This window comes from Lontra canadensis, unplaced genomic scaffold (genome assembly GCF_010015895.1).
Source record: "Lontra canadensis isolate GAN:19392208 unplaced genomic scaffold, GSC_riverotter_1.0 scaffold118, whole genome shotgun sequence".
Lineage (NCBI taxonomy): Eukaryota > Metazoa > Chordata > Mammalia > Carnivora > Mustelidae > Lontra > Lontra canadensis.
In genome coordinates, this window is record NW_022631112.1 from 3,845,010 (window position 1) to 3,862,456 (window position 17,447).

The 17,447-nt window shown below is 52.7% G+C and overlaps 1 protein-coding gene across 10 annotated transcripts in view; it reads left to right on the plus strand.

Moving 5' to 3' along the window:
- Positions 1-17,447, plus strand: part of PRR5L (proline rich 5 like) — a 143,296-nt gene that overhangs the window by 120,335 nt on the left and 5,514 nt on the right. For 9 of the 10 annotated variants that reach the window (XM_032840955.1, XM_032840957.1, XM_032840950.1 and 6 more), the window contains 4 exons: positions 1,559-1,616; positions 6,275-6,366; positions 9,346-9,486; positions 14,264-14,390. In XM_032840955.1, the coding sequence (XP_032696846.1) occupies positions 1,559-1,616; positions 6,275-6,366; positions 9,346-9,486; positions 14,264-14,390 (418 nt within the window). The remainder of the gene's footprint in view (positions 1-1,558; positions 1,617-6,274; positions 6,367-9,345; positions 9,487-14,263; positions 14,391-17,447) is intronic. The other variant, XM_032840960.1, reaches the window with a different exon arrangement.

Genomic DNA, 17,447 nt, shown 5'->3' on the forward strand with positions numbered 1-17,447 from the left:
GTTGCTCCTTTTAAAAAATATTTTAATATACTTGATGTAGGCTCATTTGTTAGAGACTTTCTCTACCTCCCACTCCTTTTGTGAAGACAGATGGGCTCAGAGAGCAGCTGTGCTCATCACTGCCCATTGCCACTGAGTACTAAGGACAAAAAAGACCACGTGTGTGTGTGTGTGTGTGTATTTACAGTGACTAATTCTTACATGAACTCTATGATATTGCTGGTTGGGTACCATTTTACAGATAAGGAACTCAAGAATCAGGGAAAGTAAGGCCGAGATCACATAGCTAGAATGTGGCCGAGCTGGGACTTGAACCCATCTGACATCTAAGTTTTTTCCCCTCTGCTGTACATGCTCTTGTCATCATGGCAATGTAGGGTTTTATAAAGGAGTATACTAAGAAATGCATTGGGTTTTTTGTGTAGGATTCATATCCCCACAGGCCCCCTATGCCATAAACATAGGCCTTTGAGAATCTGATAATATGGGGTGAGGTGGAGAGGCACCAGCACGTCCTTGCTCTTGGAGCTTCTGTGACCTGTGGAGAGGCTGTTCTACTTCTTGTGGGACCCGCTGTAGCCCTTCAAGGGAAGGAAGAGGTCTGAGTGGGAAGACTTGCCGGAAGGCAGCAAAGTGGAGTGGAGAGAACATGGCTTCTGGCTCCAGGAAGCCCTGCTCTGTCCCTTGTAGGCATTGTCTTTCCTGACCATCAGCCAAGTAAGGGTGATGGCACCAACCAGAGGAGACTTTTGGGATGGTTGGAATTAGATGAAATGAAGGCTTTAAACCCTTTGACATACACAACACTCAACAGTTGTTAGGTACGATTGAAAAAGGACTTAACCTGGGCACCTGGGTGGCTCAGTCATTGGGCGTCTGCCCTCAGCTCAGGTCATGGTCTCAGGGTCCTGGGATCGAGCCTCACATGGGGCTCTCTTCTCAGCAGGAAGCCTGCTTCTCCCTCTCCCACTCCCCCTGCTTGTGTTCCCTCTCTCACCATGTCTCTCTCTGTCAAATAAATAAAATCTTAAAAAAAAAAAAGAAAAGAAATAAAAGAAAAAGGACTTAACCTTATTCTCCCTTTCCACAGCTTAACCCACACACGCTCACTGACGGACACATACTCACAGCTGGTTGAAGTTTTGCACACAGTCTCTTTCATGCTAGCGTGAGAAACCCTAAATTTATATTTTTTAAAAAAATATTATTTCTGCCTAATTTCCCATTACCTCAGCACTCCCTCTTCTGAGTTTAGATTAAGGGCTCAAAGGATATTGGGTGCCACAGGGCCAGCCAAGCATAAGGCCTACCTCCTTCCTGCTTGGAGGGATGGGATGGCGGTTGGGTTTGGCTCTTGTCTCTCTCTTTTGCTGCGGGATGTCTCGCTGACTTCTCCCGAAGCCTGATCCTCCAAGAGGACAAAAGTCTCCTCAGACTTGGAGGCTTGACGAGCCTGCCAGTGCCTAGAACCTGGCGCCCTCAGCCGCTGGAAGTGGAAGAAGGTTTTGTCACTCTGTGCAGCAGCCCAACCCTTGTGTTCTTTGTTCTCTCTTGACAGAACCAGCTTCTTGCAAAAGGCCTGTTGTTCGTGGAGGAGAAGATTAAGCTGTGTGAAGGCAAGTACAAGGCAGCCCTCGTACAGCGGGCTCTGTGACTCAGCCTCTGGTGTTTGGACAGCTGAAATGCTTCTGTCCAAAAGTGGCGGGCTCCAAGGGAGGGATTCACGCTGACTGTGTCTTCTCCAGCCAGGCGGCCGCACTCGCCTGCAGTCGGCTGCTCGTGGCAGTGCGAGTCTGAGCCATATTTTGAGAAGTCCTGTGGAATCAGGGTGGTCTTCTCAGAGACCTTGTTGAGGGTTCTCACCGGGTGCGTGCTGGCGGTCTCCTGGGAAGGGATTAATTACACTACAGATCCTGCCACGCCGCTCCTTCTAGTCTGACCCAGGCTATTCTCAATTGGCCTTTTTCATGTTTCTTGAGGTCTTCTATGACAGGAGGCCCCTACCCATTTGGGGGACTGTATACCAGGCAGGTACCTGCTGAATGAGGTCTGATTTGATGGGCAAAGGAAGGTTCCTGGACTTAAACTGTTTTAGAGCCCATGGGACAGGATGGAGAGGCACCGAATGGAGGTGGGAGGTGGGACCAAGGCAAGAATTGGCCAACCCCATGACTCCGGATCCTGAGAAGCTGGATCCTGATCTTAGCTCACCGCCTGTTGCTTGGGGGACTTTTGGCAAGTTTCTAGTTTCTTTGTATTTTTTTTTTTAATCATTTTTAAAATACTACAATTTTGAAAGGGAGTGTAGGGAATATAATAGGTGTATCCCCATTATCTGGCATGTAATAGGTCCACAGATGGGTTGTTTTTTTTTTTTTCCCTACTCTAGCCTAGAAACTTCTACTGGAGGTCAAATCTACTACTACAGATTTACTACTGGACACAGACATAGCGGGCAGGAGGGTGTACCTTTTTTTGCCCCCTCATGCAAGCAGGGAGGAGGGGCAGGAGAGGGAGAGAGGGAATCCTAAGAGGCTCCACACCTGGTGCTGAGCCTGATTCAGGGCTTGATGTCACAACCCAAGATCATAACCTGAGCTGAATTCAAGAGTCAGATGTTCAAGCCACGGAGCCACTTAGGTGCCCCCCGCACCCTGGCCAAGGCCTTATTTTTAAGTGACTGGCCTTGACGAGAAGAAGTCTGTGCCCCTTTTGCATGTTGGGGTCAGGCTGGTACACCAGCGTGGTAAGTGGCTGCCTCAGAAATGGAGGGAAGAGAAGCACATGGTCTGTGGCCATGGTATTTGCTTGGAAGTCATCTGGAGAGTTATCACAAGCTCCTGGAAACGTGGAAAACCAGCTTCATGAAAAGGATATCGAGCGAAACCGGAGCTGTAAAAAAAAAAAAAAAGCTGTGCTTTTAAAGGGAAGTTCAGGGCCTCTCATTTGAGTGATGCTCGCCATAAATACATTTGGAGTGAAGGCTCAGGAATGCCGGTCATCTGAGGTTCTGTGCCTCTGCCCCCCTCAAGTGCCCTATGGGGCAGTGGGCCGGGCGTTCTCCCCGGGTCTGCTCTCATCCAGGCGTCTGAGCGGCTCTACTGCACAGCCAAGGGGCCTGTGGAAAACCTGTAAGAGCCTTGCCTGTCTTCCGAACATCCCCACTTTTTATGTTATGTACTACACCTCCAAGAAATATTTTATTCGGCTAAAAGGATCCTCTGGCTCTATTTTTTAAGATTTTATTTCTTTATTTGACAGAGATCACAAGTAGGCAGAGAGGCAGGCAGAGAGAGCGAGAGAGGAGAAAGCAGGCTCCCTGCCGAGCAGAGTCCGATGTGGGATTCAGTCCCAGGATCCTGCCGAGCAGAGTCCAATGTGGGATTCAGTCCCAGGATCCTGAGATCATGACCTGAGCCGAAGGCAGAGACTTAACCCACTGAGCCACCCAGGTGCTCCAGATCCTCTGGCTATAAAACGTAGCTCAGAAACCACAGATAGTATCCATCCTTTCACGGAACAAACCTCCCTGTTTATGCACCTGCAGCATAACGGCTGCAGAACCAACACACACAGCTCCTCTCCGGGCAGGCTCTGTCACGATAATTCCAGTGACATTTCCCCAAGCTTTAGCAACCTTGACCGTGAGGAGTTTCTCATTCCCCTTCTATAGACGTGCAGCGGTCAAAACTCCCATGGCCCATTAAGAGGAGAGTGTCTGTAGGGTGTCTATCTAGAACCTTCCATCCAGTCACCCTTCATCTTTGCAGGAAGCTGAGTCCTCTGGGCTGTTTTCTGAAGGTGAAGTCACCTCCTTATAACTCTCTTCCCCGGGGCTACCCTGTTTTGTTAGCCTGTGTCTGATGTTCTCCTCTGAATGCTTTCCAAAACGTCCATTACTCTGTGAAGTTTGAAAGCAGCAGTTAGACCCAGGTTCCCAGGAGAGGTGCCTTCCTGCTGCTTGGTGGAAGGATTGCCTCGTATGCCGACCAGCGTTCTGTCTTTGTGGTGGAGGGGAGTCCGTAGGCACCAACACTGACCTGCAGGGGTCCCCTTCCCTTCCTCCATTTCCAGAAGGCCTCTGCTTGTCTGCCTCGTAGAAGGCTTAGGATACAGACCATCAGTAAAGGAGCTGGAGGAGCCCTTTCTCCTGGGAAGGACGTTATCCAGGTGTTGGGTTCACCTTGTTCTTGGGTACCAGGATGAGAGCTAACATCTCAGATGTTCCTTTTGACCTCCTCAACTCCTCCCTGCTGTGAACTAGCATAGCCTGCGTTTGAAAAGATCTGTGCATTCAGACATTGATTTTTGGTCAACTATGTACCAGGCACTTTGCTAGGTGCTGGGGACACTGTGCTGAACAAAGCCATTGTAGGATTCCAGGCCCTTGTGGAGCTCACAACCAGTGGTGGAGAGAGATACTTATCAAATCATCATTAAATATAAAACTGTAATTGCAACAGATACCAAGACTATAGTCCATAGGGGGAAGGTTTGACCAGTGGGCGGGAATTAGCTATAGAGGCAGTATTGGAGCTAAAACTAGAGGGACAGACAGATGTAAGTCAGGCAAAGAGTGGAGTGGGGGCTGGAGAACAGTCTAGGCAAAGGGACTAGCACATGCAAAAGCCCTGTGGTGTGAAGGATCATGGTGAGCATTAAGGGTTGAGGTAAAATCCATATAGTAGGGCCCAAAGGTCAAAGGGAAAGGTCAAGGGTAAGGTTGCAGAAGAAGGAAACAGACTCCTGCCCCTGCCCACCAGAATGTCCATTTTGTAGAGGTTTTCTTGATCTAAGAGCAAAGGAAAATGTCGGAATGAATTATTTAGTCCTGTTCTGCCCTGTCCCATATTTGGATTAAATGGTAACCTCCTTTCACTCACCGGCCTTAGCATCTGGGAAAACTTATACACTGATCCTTGCCATTCATTTACTGAAAGATTTCTAAAAATGGATTTATTGATCTGTCTGGCATCGTGCTAAGCACTAGAAATAATAATGGTGAGCAGGACGGACAGGGCTCATGCGCTCATTCCCGTTCTAGTGGAGGGGACGGAGAAGTCAATAAGCAATTCCAACCGACTGTAATTAGCAGTCCAGGAGGGAAATTAAAGGGTGCTATGGATTTGCATTTTCCCCCCTAGTGTGTTTCTCTCTGACCTTTCAAACTCTACACATCTTCGGCCCTGCTCACTGCTAGTTATGCCCTTGCTCTGCTCTCTCTCCCAGCCACTGCTTTTATATCCATTAAATTAATAGGCAGAAGATGCTAAATGAATCTTTCAAGATCTGCTCAGTGGAACTGGCAGTGTTTTGCCAAACGCATCTCTTGGTGTCTAATCTTGGCTGACCCAGTTTCTCTGCTTCAGATGAGCAAAGACAGTGCTCAATCAGCTCTGTCATCTAGGTCATTAAAAAGCAGCCACTATGCGGGCCCCTCTCTCTGCCTGTGCCCGCCTTCCTGCAGTTGCAAAGTTTCTGGCACCGCCTTCCGGTGGCATTGGGGTGACCCGTGTACAGGCAGCCCGGGACTGGTGCCTGACCGTGGTCAGCCTTCTGGGTCCTAGGGGTGAGAGTAGGCACAGCATCAGGTGGGTCCTGTGTCTTGCAGGTGACCACTGCAGAGTGTGCTGTCTACGTCCCACCCTCCACCTGGCCTCTGGTTATTGCAAACCAGTGGGTGGAAGTGGTGCTTTCTATGTCCTTCTTTCTTTTCCCTGTACTGATAGCTCGAATCCAGAATTTAAAAAACAAAAAAACCAAAAACAGAGCTATCATGATTAGAAAATGAAAACAGTAAATAACTGTGCCCATGATCCTCCCAGATTAACTCTGTCAAGAGCATGGGTTCTGGCATCCCAGCTCTGCCTTCTAGCTGTGTGATGTTGAGCTAGACCCTTGGCCTCTCTGAGCCTATAAAATGAAGTCATAGAGTTTACTCATGAAATGGCCTATAGATAAGCTGTTTAGCACAGTGCCTGAGAATGTTGTAACCATTCCCATGATGGCACCAACTGTCATGTGATTTCCAAACTTCAGCTCCCTTTTCTGGCATGGGGGATAGAAGACATATTTGTCTTTTTTCCGTGAAGTCTTCCCATCTAACCCCACATTTACTTGTAGTAATGCCTCCCAGGGCAAATGTAGATAATGAGCTTCTTCTGTATCCCTGTCCCCATGCTGCATTTGACACGGGACTGTCTCTGCCTGTCCTGCAAGTAATGACAAATTCTTTTCTTTCTTTCTCCCCTCCCATCTTCTCGCCCTCGTGTAGGTGAAAATCGCATTGAGGCTCTGGCTGAAGTGTGGGACCACTTCTTCACGGAGACTCTTCCCACCCTGCAGGCAATATTTTATCCAGTTCAGGTCAGTCTCACTGAGGAACGACCTCCTGCCGGCCTTGGCGCTCTGTCTCCTTCCTTGGCCTTGGGCCAGCTGGGGCCTCCTGGTGAACGGGGCAGAGGCAGGACGTTGGGCGCCTGAGTTGGCTAAGGACCTCAGCGCTCTCTGGAGGGCTCTCTGCTCTATGTTTAGCATCTAACCTCAAGCAAAGGGAGAGTGCCCGCTTAACCAGCAATTTGTAGGCTCTCGTCACGCTCTTGGTTTTGAATCTGCCTGTATATTCTTGGAGCGGTTTGTTTCAGAAGTAGAGAAGATGGGGCAGGGAGATTTTTCTCTTTTCTCTTTTCTTCCCCCTCCCTTTCTTTGAAGCCCACGGATGCTGCTGTCCCAGATTGTGGGAAGGGAATCATGTTGCTTGCTTTCCAGAAAGCATGGATGCCTGAAGACGAGTAGCCACAGGAGGGAGCAGAAAGGACACTGGTAGCTGGGCTTGGGCAAACTCGTTTCATTTCTCTGCGCGGATCTCTGTTTCAACTGCAAAATATGGGACTTCCAGCGAACAATGAGCAGCATCTCCTTGGTATTCTTACTCTGTGACCGGAGCTTATCCTAACACTTGAGTTGACTTCCTCCACCTTCTTGCAGAGGCTGATAACAGGACTGGTCACTGCCCGGTCAGAATGGACACCTCTGCAGTCAGGTTGACTTGGTTCTCCCCAAGATTCACATCTCTGTCCTCCATTTATCCTGCACCCGGTCTGCCCACTGGGGTGAAGGTGCAGATCTCATGGGGGCTTTGTTGAAGGGCGGGTGTGGGGCCCCGCAGCAGCACAGCCCTTGGCAATGACGTGAGCTGGACATAAGGGCCCACATGCTTTTCTTGCTCTGGATGGTGTTGTATGGGAACTTGGAATTCCGTTAAATATATATCAATATCTAAAAGTTGGGAGGTTATGCCTACAGAGTCCGTATCCCATTTCTGGTCTGCCCTGAGTAGTTCCAGGAAGAGCTCTGACCGTTAGCTCACTGGTCTCTCCATCCCTTCTCAGCTCCGTCCTGTGCCCCTCTGAGAGGGTTTGGAGCGTGTATGGGGTCATTTCAGCTCCGATCCCCACAGACGTCTCCCTCCCGGTAATTGTCACTCCTAGGCCCGTGTTGGGTCCTAAGAAGACCAGCCTGGGTGGTAGCGTGGCCAGAGTTAGCAAATAATATTATAAGATGCTGAGTTAAATTTGAATTTCAGATAAACAATGAATAATGCAAAATCTAGCACATACTTCTATTAAAAAATTATTCACATTCAACTGGACATTCTCCGTTTTATTTGGCAACCCTACTGGAGGGGGTGTGTACACCTGAGTGTCTGTCTTAGGACCCCATGAGCACGGAATTCCAAGGTGTGGGTATCCGGATGGGTTAGAATGAGAGTGTGGCATCTGAGTGGGCGTGGCCTTGGTACAGTCACTAGATGGCCAAGAAGGGCCCTCACTGACATATATCCAGGCGGGATCCCAGTTGTGTGGGTCTGGGATGTTACCAGCTGCTTCTCTTGGAAAATTACAAGCTCCAGTGATAGTTGACTTGCCCCTGTCCACCCCCTGTCCCCCACACAGTTTCCCAAGTGCTGCTGCTGACCCAGACACCCCACCTCGAGAGGCCTGGAGTTAGGGGTCCTCATTGCTGATAGTAACACACCCAGATATCTGTCAGGTCAGCTCGATCCTCCTTAGAGCCCCTGTCTGTGCAGGTGTCTGTGTCAGACCTAGACAGAGGAATGTGGACAGACGGGGTTTTGAAGACCTACTGTGTTCAAGGATGTGGAAGCTTGCCTTCATTTTCCTTCCTTAGAAAGCGAAAGGAACTTGGGAGATGAAGCGAGGGTACAGATAGTTACGAGGTCAGAGGTCAGTGTGGACTGTATTGCCTTGGAAAAGGCAAAGTTGGGGGGAGCACCGCTGCCATTGGAGACATGCAGGGAAGGCAGTCAAAGAAGGGGTGTTTGACCCAAGCCTGGAGAGTGCCAGGGGCGGTTGTGTGTATCTCTGGGGACAAAAGCGGGCAAAGAGGAGGGGATGAGGGGAAAACAAAAGCACTCTGTGTGTTTCTGGGAAACCCTGAGGAGTTCTAGTAAATGTAGATCTTCCTTAAGCCTTGGAGGACCTGAGGGATGAAAAGTGACATCCTGTTTCGCAGGTCCCTTCTGATCTCCTTGGCTCCGCCAAGAGCAGCCCATTTTTGGTGTGTGCTGTGTGTATACGCGCAGAGGGGAGTCTAGGGGAGAGACCTTCTTTTCTCTTTCTGCTTTGAGAAACTTCGGGAGCCATAAAATCAAAGAGTTAAGGTTTGAGATCCAGCTCTACCCTGGGGCTAGAACCATAACTCTGGGCTCAAGGGGTTTCGTGTGTGAAGTAGGTTTTATACCAGTACCTATCGCGAAGGGTGGGGATTAATCGTGTTAGTTCCATCTAAAATATTCAAAGTCCTGCCTAGCACCTGGAGCTTAGTAAATTGTCAGCTCTTAGGATTATTAGTTATTTCCACCCCCCACCCACACCCTGCGTGGTCAGTCTCGTCCTTGCGTTTTCCTTCTTGGCCTGGTGCAGGCTAAGTGCTCATGTACTGAACAGAGTTGAGGAAGCAGCCTGGAAGGGGGGGGTTGATATTTTCTCTCGTTTCCCCCCATCTTCCTCTTTCTTCCTCCTTCCTGACTGCCCCCCCCCCCACCAAACTCATGACAGCATGGTCCCCATTTATGTGTCTTGTGTCATCTTGGGTCACTCAGGCAGGTCGAGTCACGCCTTACTGTAAACGAAGCTTTCCTTGGGGAGGACCAGGGCCAAGTCTTTGACTTTTTGGCAGCATTCCCTCCGCTCCCCAAGTTCTGTGCATACCTCGTCTTGTCCCATCGTGGTGTTCTGTTCATACTGGGCATCCTGGACCCTGTGTTGGTGGCCTGTCCAGCTGGCTCTCACCTCCCAGTGCTGCCCCCTCTCTCCTCTCCAGGGCCAGGAGCTGACCATCCGTCAGATCTCCCTGCTGGGCTTCCGTGACCTGGTGCTGCTGAAGGTGAAGCTGGGGGATGTGCTGCTGCTGGCCCGGTCCCCGCCACCCCCGTCCATCGTCCAGATGCTGCTCATCCTACAGGTGGGTGAGGGCCCCTGGTGACATGGCCACCGGGCTGGGTTAGGAAGAGACCCTATGGGACGGGGATGGGACTGGGTGACCTGGGCACCTTAGCTCAGCTCTTATGCTAGAGTGTCATTATTCCTGTTCCTTAGCGCGTGTGTTCATTTGTTGCACCTGTAAGGCTGTGCTCCGTGCTGGGATCCCAGCTGTGGGGGGACGTGGCTTGGGAGGGGGGGCATGAGAGAACCAAGGTCCTGTCATTCAGGGAGCAGACATGCTCCCTCCTCACCCGTGAGCCACAAGGAGCACGTGACAGCATGTGCCCCCTGCAGGTGAGTGGAGCCAGACTATAGTCACTAGAAGGTTCCCCAGGGACAGGTGGGCGTCGCAAGTCTACAGGGGGAAGCGAGACCACGTTAGACCCCAAAGCTGCCAGCCTCTCGCCACCTGCTGGTCTTTCCCTGTTTCTCCGACCCCGGGAAGACCCTGCCCGGTGTCTCTTGGACCAAGTGTCTCTGTCTCTCCCCCTCCCTCTGCAGACTTGCGTGCATTTCCTCGGTTTGCACATGGCCAAATGTGGCATCACACACGCAGCTCATGTGTTTCCACCGAGAAATGACCCACATGGTTGTTTCTTCCTCCCCATTCTGTATCAACAGTAGGAAGATGAGCTAGGTACCGGGTGCAGGCCTGGGACTTTGTGTGGTGTGCTCTGAATCACATCATCCAGAGGATTGCTCTGTAGGTAGTCGGTGTTGCTATTCCCATTTCCTAGGTGAAGAAACAGGAACCCAGGACATGTGTGCTGGTCCAAGGTTCCTCAGCCAGAAGTCCTAGGATTCAGAGCTGTGTCCACTCAGGGGAAGGCACTGGATTAGTCTAGCCCTGGCTGCCCAACTCTCCTTTGCCAGTCAGCTGTGACCTTCAGTCAAGTATATAAATATGGCCTCAGGGAACCCAATCCTATGGGTGGGGGTGCACGATTCCCACAAAACAGAGATGTGGTCAGGGACGCCCCCCTCCCCCGCCGCAAAAGATGGCTCTGGTGCCTCCATCTCTGTAACAAGTTCAAACGTCACAATGTTGGGTCTGAGCTGCCTCCTGGGGCAGCCGGTGTCACCCTTGCTCAGGCTGGCGGTGACCCTATTGCCCTACAGCAGGCATGGGGTCAGGTCTCCCTCTTCCCCAGCTGCTGTTCTCTTCTGGGTCCCTGAGCTGGGCCACCCTTCTGGGCCTTCTCCTCCTTTCCTGAAGTCCCAGAGGAGCACGAGTTACCTAATAAGATGAGGATACTTGTCATTGGCTGGAGAACCAGGTCGGGTGTTTTCCGGGCAGGAAGGAAAAGGAGGAGGGTCTGGGGGAGGGTTCGTGTCTGAGAAGCGTAAAGTGGAGCTTGCATCCCGAGTGAGGAGTCTAGAAAATGACCCCTTTGGGGTTCAGATGGGAAGATTGGGAAAGAGAAGTTGAGCTTTCCCCTTCTTATTTCCGTTTATGCTGTTTTAAGGACGAGAGGTGATTTTTTGTTGTGGGTGCTGTTTTTGTTCTTGGAGGGAGACTGGGGGTGAGGGCCCCCACCTGCCGATAGCAGCCCAGGAAGGCCTCTGTCTGTGCTCGTGAAAAACATCCACCACGTTCCCACATGGGACAACCCAACAGCCATATTGGAAGGCTGCCATCATCCCCTTGCAGCCCCACAGGGGTTGGCCTGCTTGCCTAGGAGACGTTTCCTTCACCCACCCTCGCCTCTAGCCCGCATTGCTCTCCCTGGGGTTCCCAGTGATCTTAGGAGAATGGCCTGATCTGTGTCCTCCCACCTCCCCGGCCTCACCTGGAGCCTCTGGTCACAGTGGGCCCCTTGCCCCCCGCCCCCCGCAGCAGCACAGTCTTCGCACTTGGGTTCCCTCTACTGAGAACACGGTCTCCCGGGGCCCACAGCCATCTTCCAGTCAAGGCAGGTCCGTCCATGTTCTCTTCCCTCTTATGCTTTCAGCACCCAGCACGTGGTAGGCACATGGTAGGCACGTGGTGAGTGTTAATGAAACATGTCCGGTGAGGGATGGCACAGCTAGCGAGAGCCTGAGCAGGACTGACCCCAGGCTTCTGGCCTCCCTCCAGTCCCCTGATGGTGACCATCGTGCAGGGATTTCTCTCCTGGCCGAGGGAAGGAAGCCTGGCCGAGGGAAGGAAGGGATTTCTCTCCTGGCCGAGGGAAGGAAGCTCTGTGGTTGGGACAGGTGTCTGGGAAGTTGAGCAAGGGGACAGTCCTTGTTTTCCTATTTTCGCAGATGAGGTGAAGGTTCAAAGTTCAAGCATCTTGAGGTCACATAGTAATTTATAAGAGAGTGAATCTGTCACCCATCCCTCAGTCCTTGGTCTATCTACCCGTCCAGCCTTGTTCAGGTACCACGGCCTCCCTCCTGTGGTGCCCTAGGGCCCTGGGAGAGACCGCAGAAGCTTCTAAGATGGTCCACTGTCATTCTGGTCATTTGGCGCTGTTTCCCGGAGGGTCTCGTGGGACGAGTCCTGGCTCTTGTTCTTCCTCACTCTGGAAACTGTAAAGCCCAGAGCTGGGAATGTGACAGGGACGAATAGGGATCCTTGCCCCGTCCGGGTCTATCTTCCTGAGCAGCAGGACGGCAGCTGCTGGGTCTGAATGCCCTGGGACCATGCCCACTGCAGGAAATTGGGGCCCCAGTCATTAGAATTGCTCCCTTCTCTCCTCAGGCCCCACTTGCCCCAGTGCCACGAGATCTGGAGCTGATTTCTCCTCGCCTGACCCTCACACAGCAAAAAGAACCATTCCCCAGGCCTTCAGGTGTCCCTTTTCCGCTGCTCTTCCAGATGTCCCAGAACAAGCCCCTCCCTCCCCCAGCACGTGCAAGGGGCTGCCAAGGTCCCTGCTCTCTGGGTGGCACGCTTCTGTCCCCAGGCTGTCCCAGGGAGAGGCTGAGCCTGGGATCTGGTTCCTCCTGGCCGGTGCCGCCAGGCCCTGAGATCATCCTGGGACAGTGCCTTCCGAGGGGCACCCGTGCAGTCACCCGGGGTCCCCTGCCAGGCAGGGTTCCATGCTTGGTTTACTCTCTCCCGTTGCCGTCTTGAAATGCCTAGTAATTCTTGCACAAGGGACCCCACCCACATTTTCATGTGGCGCTGGGCCAGCCTGGCAGCCGGGCCGAGGGCTGTGTGCAAGTCAGGTTGTCCGCGGCTGCCCTGGGAGAAAACTGCCCGGCTCCAAACCATGCGCGTGTTACCCATTTTCGCCCCACCTCTTGTCTCGTCCCCTTTCTCCATTGTCCCTCTCTTGTTGAGTCGAGAGAAGGCTTGGGGCGATAAGGCAGAGGAGAAATATCAAGGAGGAAAAAAATGGAAGGAAAAAAGAAAAGTCTCCTCAGCTCTGAACACCAGTCAAGGTGGTTTGGGGGCTGAAACGGCCTCCGTTTGAGTCCTGAGTGGTTTCCAGGGAGCCTGAGGAAGGTTCCCTTCTCCCTTCTGCGGCCTGGAGGAGTCCCTTTCCCCCTTCATTTCCACTGCTGGATTTTACAGGTCTTCAGCCCAGGCCGAGGGCCAGGTGTCAGAGCCCAGGGCCTGCCTCCTGCCTCCTCCTCCTGCCTCCCCCCTCCCACCCCCGTGCAGTGCTGGGCAGCCTTCACTGCGGCCTGTTTTTCTCCATGTCCTCCCTTCTGACCCCCTCCCGTCCCGGAGTCTTCTGCCCCGTAACCCCCTTCCCTAGCCTGTTTGTGTTTTCTTAAGCCAACTCCCCTCCCTTCCACCGCCCCCAGCCCTCCCTGTCTCTGGGGGAAGGAGCTGACATGGGCCAAGTCAGCTGGCATCCAAGGGAGCCTCCGCCTCACCCACCCATCCCGAGCCTGTGGGACGGGCTCTTCTGGCTTCATCCTCCCACCACCATCTTTTCCTCCCATCCTCCCAAACTCCAGCATGGTGGGGAGTTCTTACTTTTTAAGTGAAGGTGATGTGCCCTCCCTTCCGATGTGAGCCTTCGGTGGGACATCCTATTGGGCTGAGCACAGCAGCTCTGCTCCCCTCCAACTCCTCGATACCCAGCAAGGCTTCGAGTCCTTTCCAGAGAGAAACTGGATTCCCTAAGAGTCTGCTGGTCTTCTGGAGAACCTTGGTCACTTTTGGTCTCCTTTTTTTGTTTTTGACCATGGTCATTGGTGTTAGTTGGCATTTGCCCAGGCTTAGCCCTGAGGACGCCTGTCATGTTGGGCTTTTGAACTGACTCTTCATCTTGATGCTAAATTCTATTCCTCGTTCTTTTCTAGCCTCCTTAACAAGTAGCGGTAAGATGGGCTCAGAGCCAAAGCAGCCTGCATTCCAGTCCTGGGTTACACGAGCCCCCTTTCTCATCTGCAGAAGGGGGATGATGGGGGCATCTGGCTTCTTGCATTGTTGAGAGACCTCTGTGCTTTGGTCCATGTAAAGTGCTTGTGCAGAGTGCCTGCCGAGCGTGAAGCAGCTGCTGTGAGAGTGGGGTGGGACGACTGCGGTCGGGACCAGTCAGACCTCAGCCCTGAGCTGGCTTGTCCCGTCTGCCCTGCGTGGCTGGGGCCCGGTGGGAGGAGATGCCGTGGGGGCACAGTTCTGATCACTGTGACCTGTGGCAAGTGACTCAGGCTTCGGGCCTCAGATTCCTTCATTCCAGCCAGGAGGATGCTGCCTGCTAGTGTCCCCGCTTCCAATGTAGCAGGAGGGCAATCGGGATTTGCTGGCTGCGTGCCAGCTGGCCCTGGCCGCTTTTGACTGACCTTTGTCTCTCTTGGCTGTTTATTTCCAGAGTGTCCATGAGCCCACGGGCCCCAGTGAGGGTTATTTGCAGCTGGAGGAACTGGTGAAGCAAGTGGTGTCTCCCTTCCTGGGCATCAGTGAGGACCGCGGTGTCTCGGGTCCCACGTACATGGCAGGTAAGGGGCAAGGCTCTTGGGTTGCGGGGATCCCCATTGAGAGCTGCCAGCGATGTCTTCCTGAGCCTGGACGGTGTCGCAAGCTCTTTGCTGCTGCTGTGGGTCCAGGCCGATCTGCGCGTGTAAATAATCACTTGTGTTTCCCGCTGGCCTGTGTCGAGGTAACCTCCCCGCCTCACGATCCCTCCCGGGGGACTGATGCTGCGCCTCTGTGGTCTTGCTTGTCTGATCTGCATCTTTGATCGGTGGCTTTGATCTTTTTTGTGTGCCTGCGGTGTTCATTTTTCCGTACACGATAACCAGAAACTGCCTGGTTGCACGCATCCCCCCACACACTTGAGTGGAAAAACCACCGGTAGTGGATTTTCCCTTGAAAGCAGCTTGAGATGGGAAAACAGCTCGTTTTGTGTTTGGCCTGATGAAATGGAACAGCTGTTCCCCCCTCCTTGTCTGTAGGTACCGCCAAGGCCTATATGCCAAGGAAAGGCGCTCCTCAATGGGGGGCAAGTCCTGTTGGTGGCTCTAAAGCCAGCATTAGTGTCAGCCTCTGCACTCTGCACCCTGGAGAATCTAGAGGTGGATGGGATCTGTTCCTTCTCTCTGTGAAACTGCAGTCCAGATGCAGAAATAGTCCTATAATAGGCTTATCACGAGACACAGTCTTCAGTTACCTTTTGAAATGAGAGCCCCCCAAATGCAGGCATTTTCCTATCTGCAGCAACTTTAATGCTGGTTCGCATATAGTAGGCACTCAAAAACTTATCTATTTAGGTGGGTGACAGGCAGTTGTACCCCGGGCAGGGGAGACCAGCACCTACACAGAGGGGCAGAGGCGACAAGGGATTCCCTGAAATTGGAATCTTTTGCCCCGCTCCCCTGGATTCTGTGGAACTGTAGCTGAGCTTCAAAGGGAAGGGCAGAGGAACTGTGTCCAGCGAGGTTCTGCCCCTTCCCGGGCCTCACTACTGCAGGAAAATCAGGGCTGGCTGTCAGGTTTCCTGGCCCCTTCATGAGTCTCTGGAGATACCAGCCACCACACATCTGGGGTGCTGGCCCCAGCCCTCCTGCCGGGTTCTTCTCCCCACCCCCCCTTCCTCTTGATCACTGGCTCATTCCACCCAGGAGCTGGTGCAAGCCAGAGTGACAATGCCAGCTGAAGGAAAACTGTCCCCCCGCCTCCCCAGCCATAAGCAGGCTGCCGCGTTTCTCTGCCCTCCCTGGAGCCCACCTTCTGGCTTTGGCTCAGCCTTAACCCTAACCTGTCTATGGTGGGAGGAATCAGGCAGATATCAGGATACAAGCGGGTGAACTGGGCCGTGGCAGGGACCTGGCCATCAGCTGGGCCTAGAGCCAGGATTAAGGATAGATTTGGAAGTTTGTTCAGGAGTACTTACTCTAAGAAGGGATGCTTTTGGCTTTCCAGTTAAACTCAGAATAATACATACTTTTGGCAAATGATAAAGGCCTGAGGTTTTCTTATACCAAGGACAGTCTTCCCGTCTGGGCTATTGTCTCAGGAGGGGCAGAGGGGAAAGAAAAGGACCCTTTTTGATTGTTTTATTATTATTGTAGCAAATGTGTCCTGAGGCCCTCCCCCAGGTGCCGTGTGAGGTGTGGTGCTGCGGGTATACCCATGACTCAGACTGACCCGTCACTGCCCTGTGGTGTGCACAGTCCAGGGGGGAAGTCACAAACAATAGATCACAAACAATGATTCATTTGTGTACAGGGACTCTTGGGGGTGGGGGGAAGCTCATCAGCCAAGGGGCCCTTCACCTGGACTGGGAGATCAGGGGAGGCCCCCCCAAAGGAAGTGATACCTGAGATGTGTCCTGTAGGTTGAATTTGAGTTAATCTGCTGTCCCCGTTTACTCAGTTGTCCCAGGCAAAGGGAAGGATCTTTGGGAGGGCTCTGGGGTAGGGCCAGTGGGGAACAGGAGGTTGGAGCCTTTGAGGAACTGAAAGACCTTCAGAGTTACAAAGTGGCCTGTGTTCGGGGAAGGCTCGGCCACAGACTACCTCTTGATCAGGCCCTCTGCCAGGTGGGCTAGATACCCTACCACAGAGTGGGCCCCACTGTACCCATTTTGCAGGTGAGGCAAATGAGGATTAAGGTTGCGTGGCTGTTGGAGCTGGGATTTCAAAGCCCCACGTTGGTCACACTTGAGCAGCTCTCCTACGTGCTCCAACCTCACCCCTGCCTACCCCTGTCAGTTTCTAGAAGCTGATGGTGATTTTTACCGAGGGACAGCTGAGGGGGTTCCCCAGCCCAGAAGGGTTCCGGGGCCAGACCTTTCACCCTGAACCTCTGCATACTGAACAGCTAAAATGGTCACAGTGGAGCCCTTCCCTGTTGAGGACACCCCTTTGCCAGATAAAGTGAGGTCTCCCTGAGCCTCAGTCTTCCCCTTAGTAGAATGGAGACAATAACCTCTGTCTTGCCTGAAGGAGAGGAGCGTAGAGACCACCAACCGGAGTGTAAAGCCCCAGGAAGGGTTTGCCGTGGTCCACTCAGGGCCCATCCGGGGCTGGGCATGGTCCGAGACAGCTGGAGGGCTCATCTCAGAAGCCACCACTTACCAGATGCCTATCGTGCCGCAGGTGCTGCCCAGGTGCTTGTCTTCATTGTACAGCCTACTGAGGGGTGACTGCTGTGTTGACCTCAGGCTCCGACTTGGGAAGAAAGCTCCTGAGGAGTGGTTCCCGGGAGGTTCGGGGGCACCTGCCCAAGCCTGTTTGACTCCATGGGGATGCTTGGAAAGGCCCTCTTGCTGTGAGACAGGCCAGTGGGTTTGTGAAGGGAGCCTCACTCACTGAACGTGCAAGGCTTGGGGTGGCAGAGGTGGAGTGGGTGACAGGCTAGAGAGGGAGAGAAAGAGAGAGAGAGAGGAGTCGGAGGCTCATGTTGAAGTCATGCTGGAGCGACTATATGATGTACGGTTCTCCTCCAAAGCAGTCACCTTCCCAGGGCAGTGGGGATGTGGTGAGGAGGAAGGGTGAAAACTTTAAAAAATAAGTAAATAAAAATCTGTCAGAGGCCAGGCCCACATCCTACTT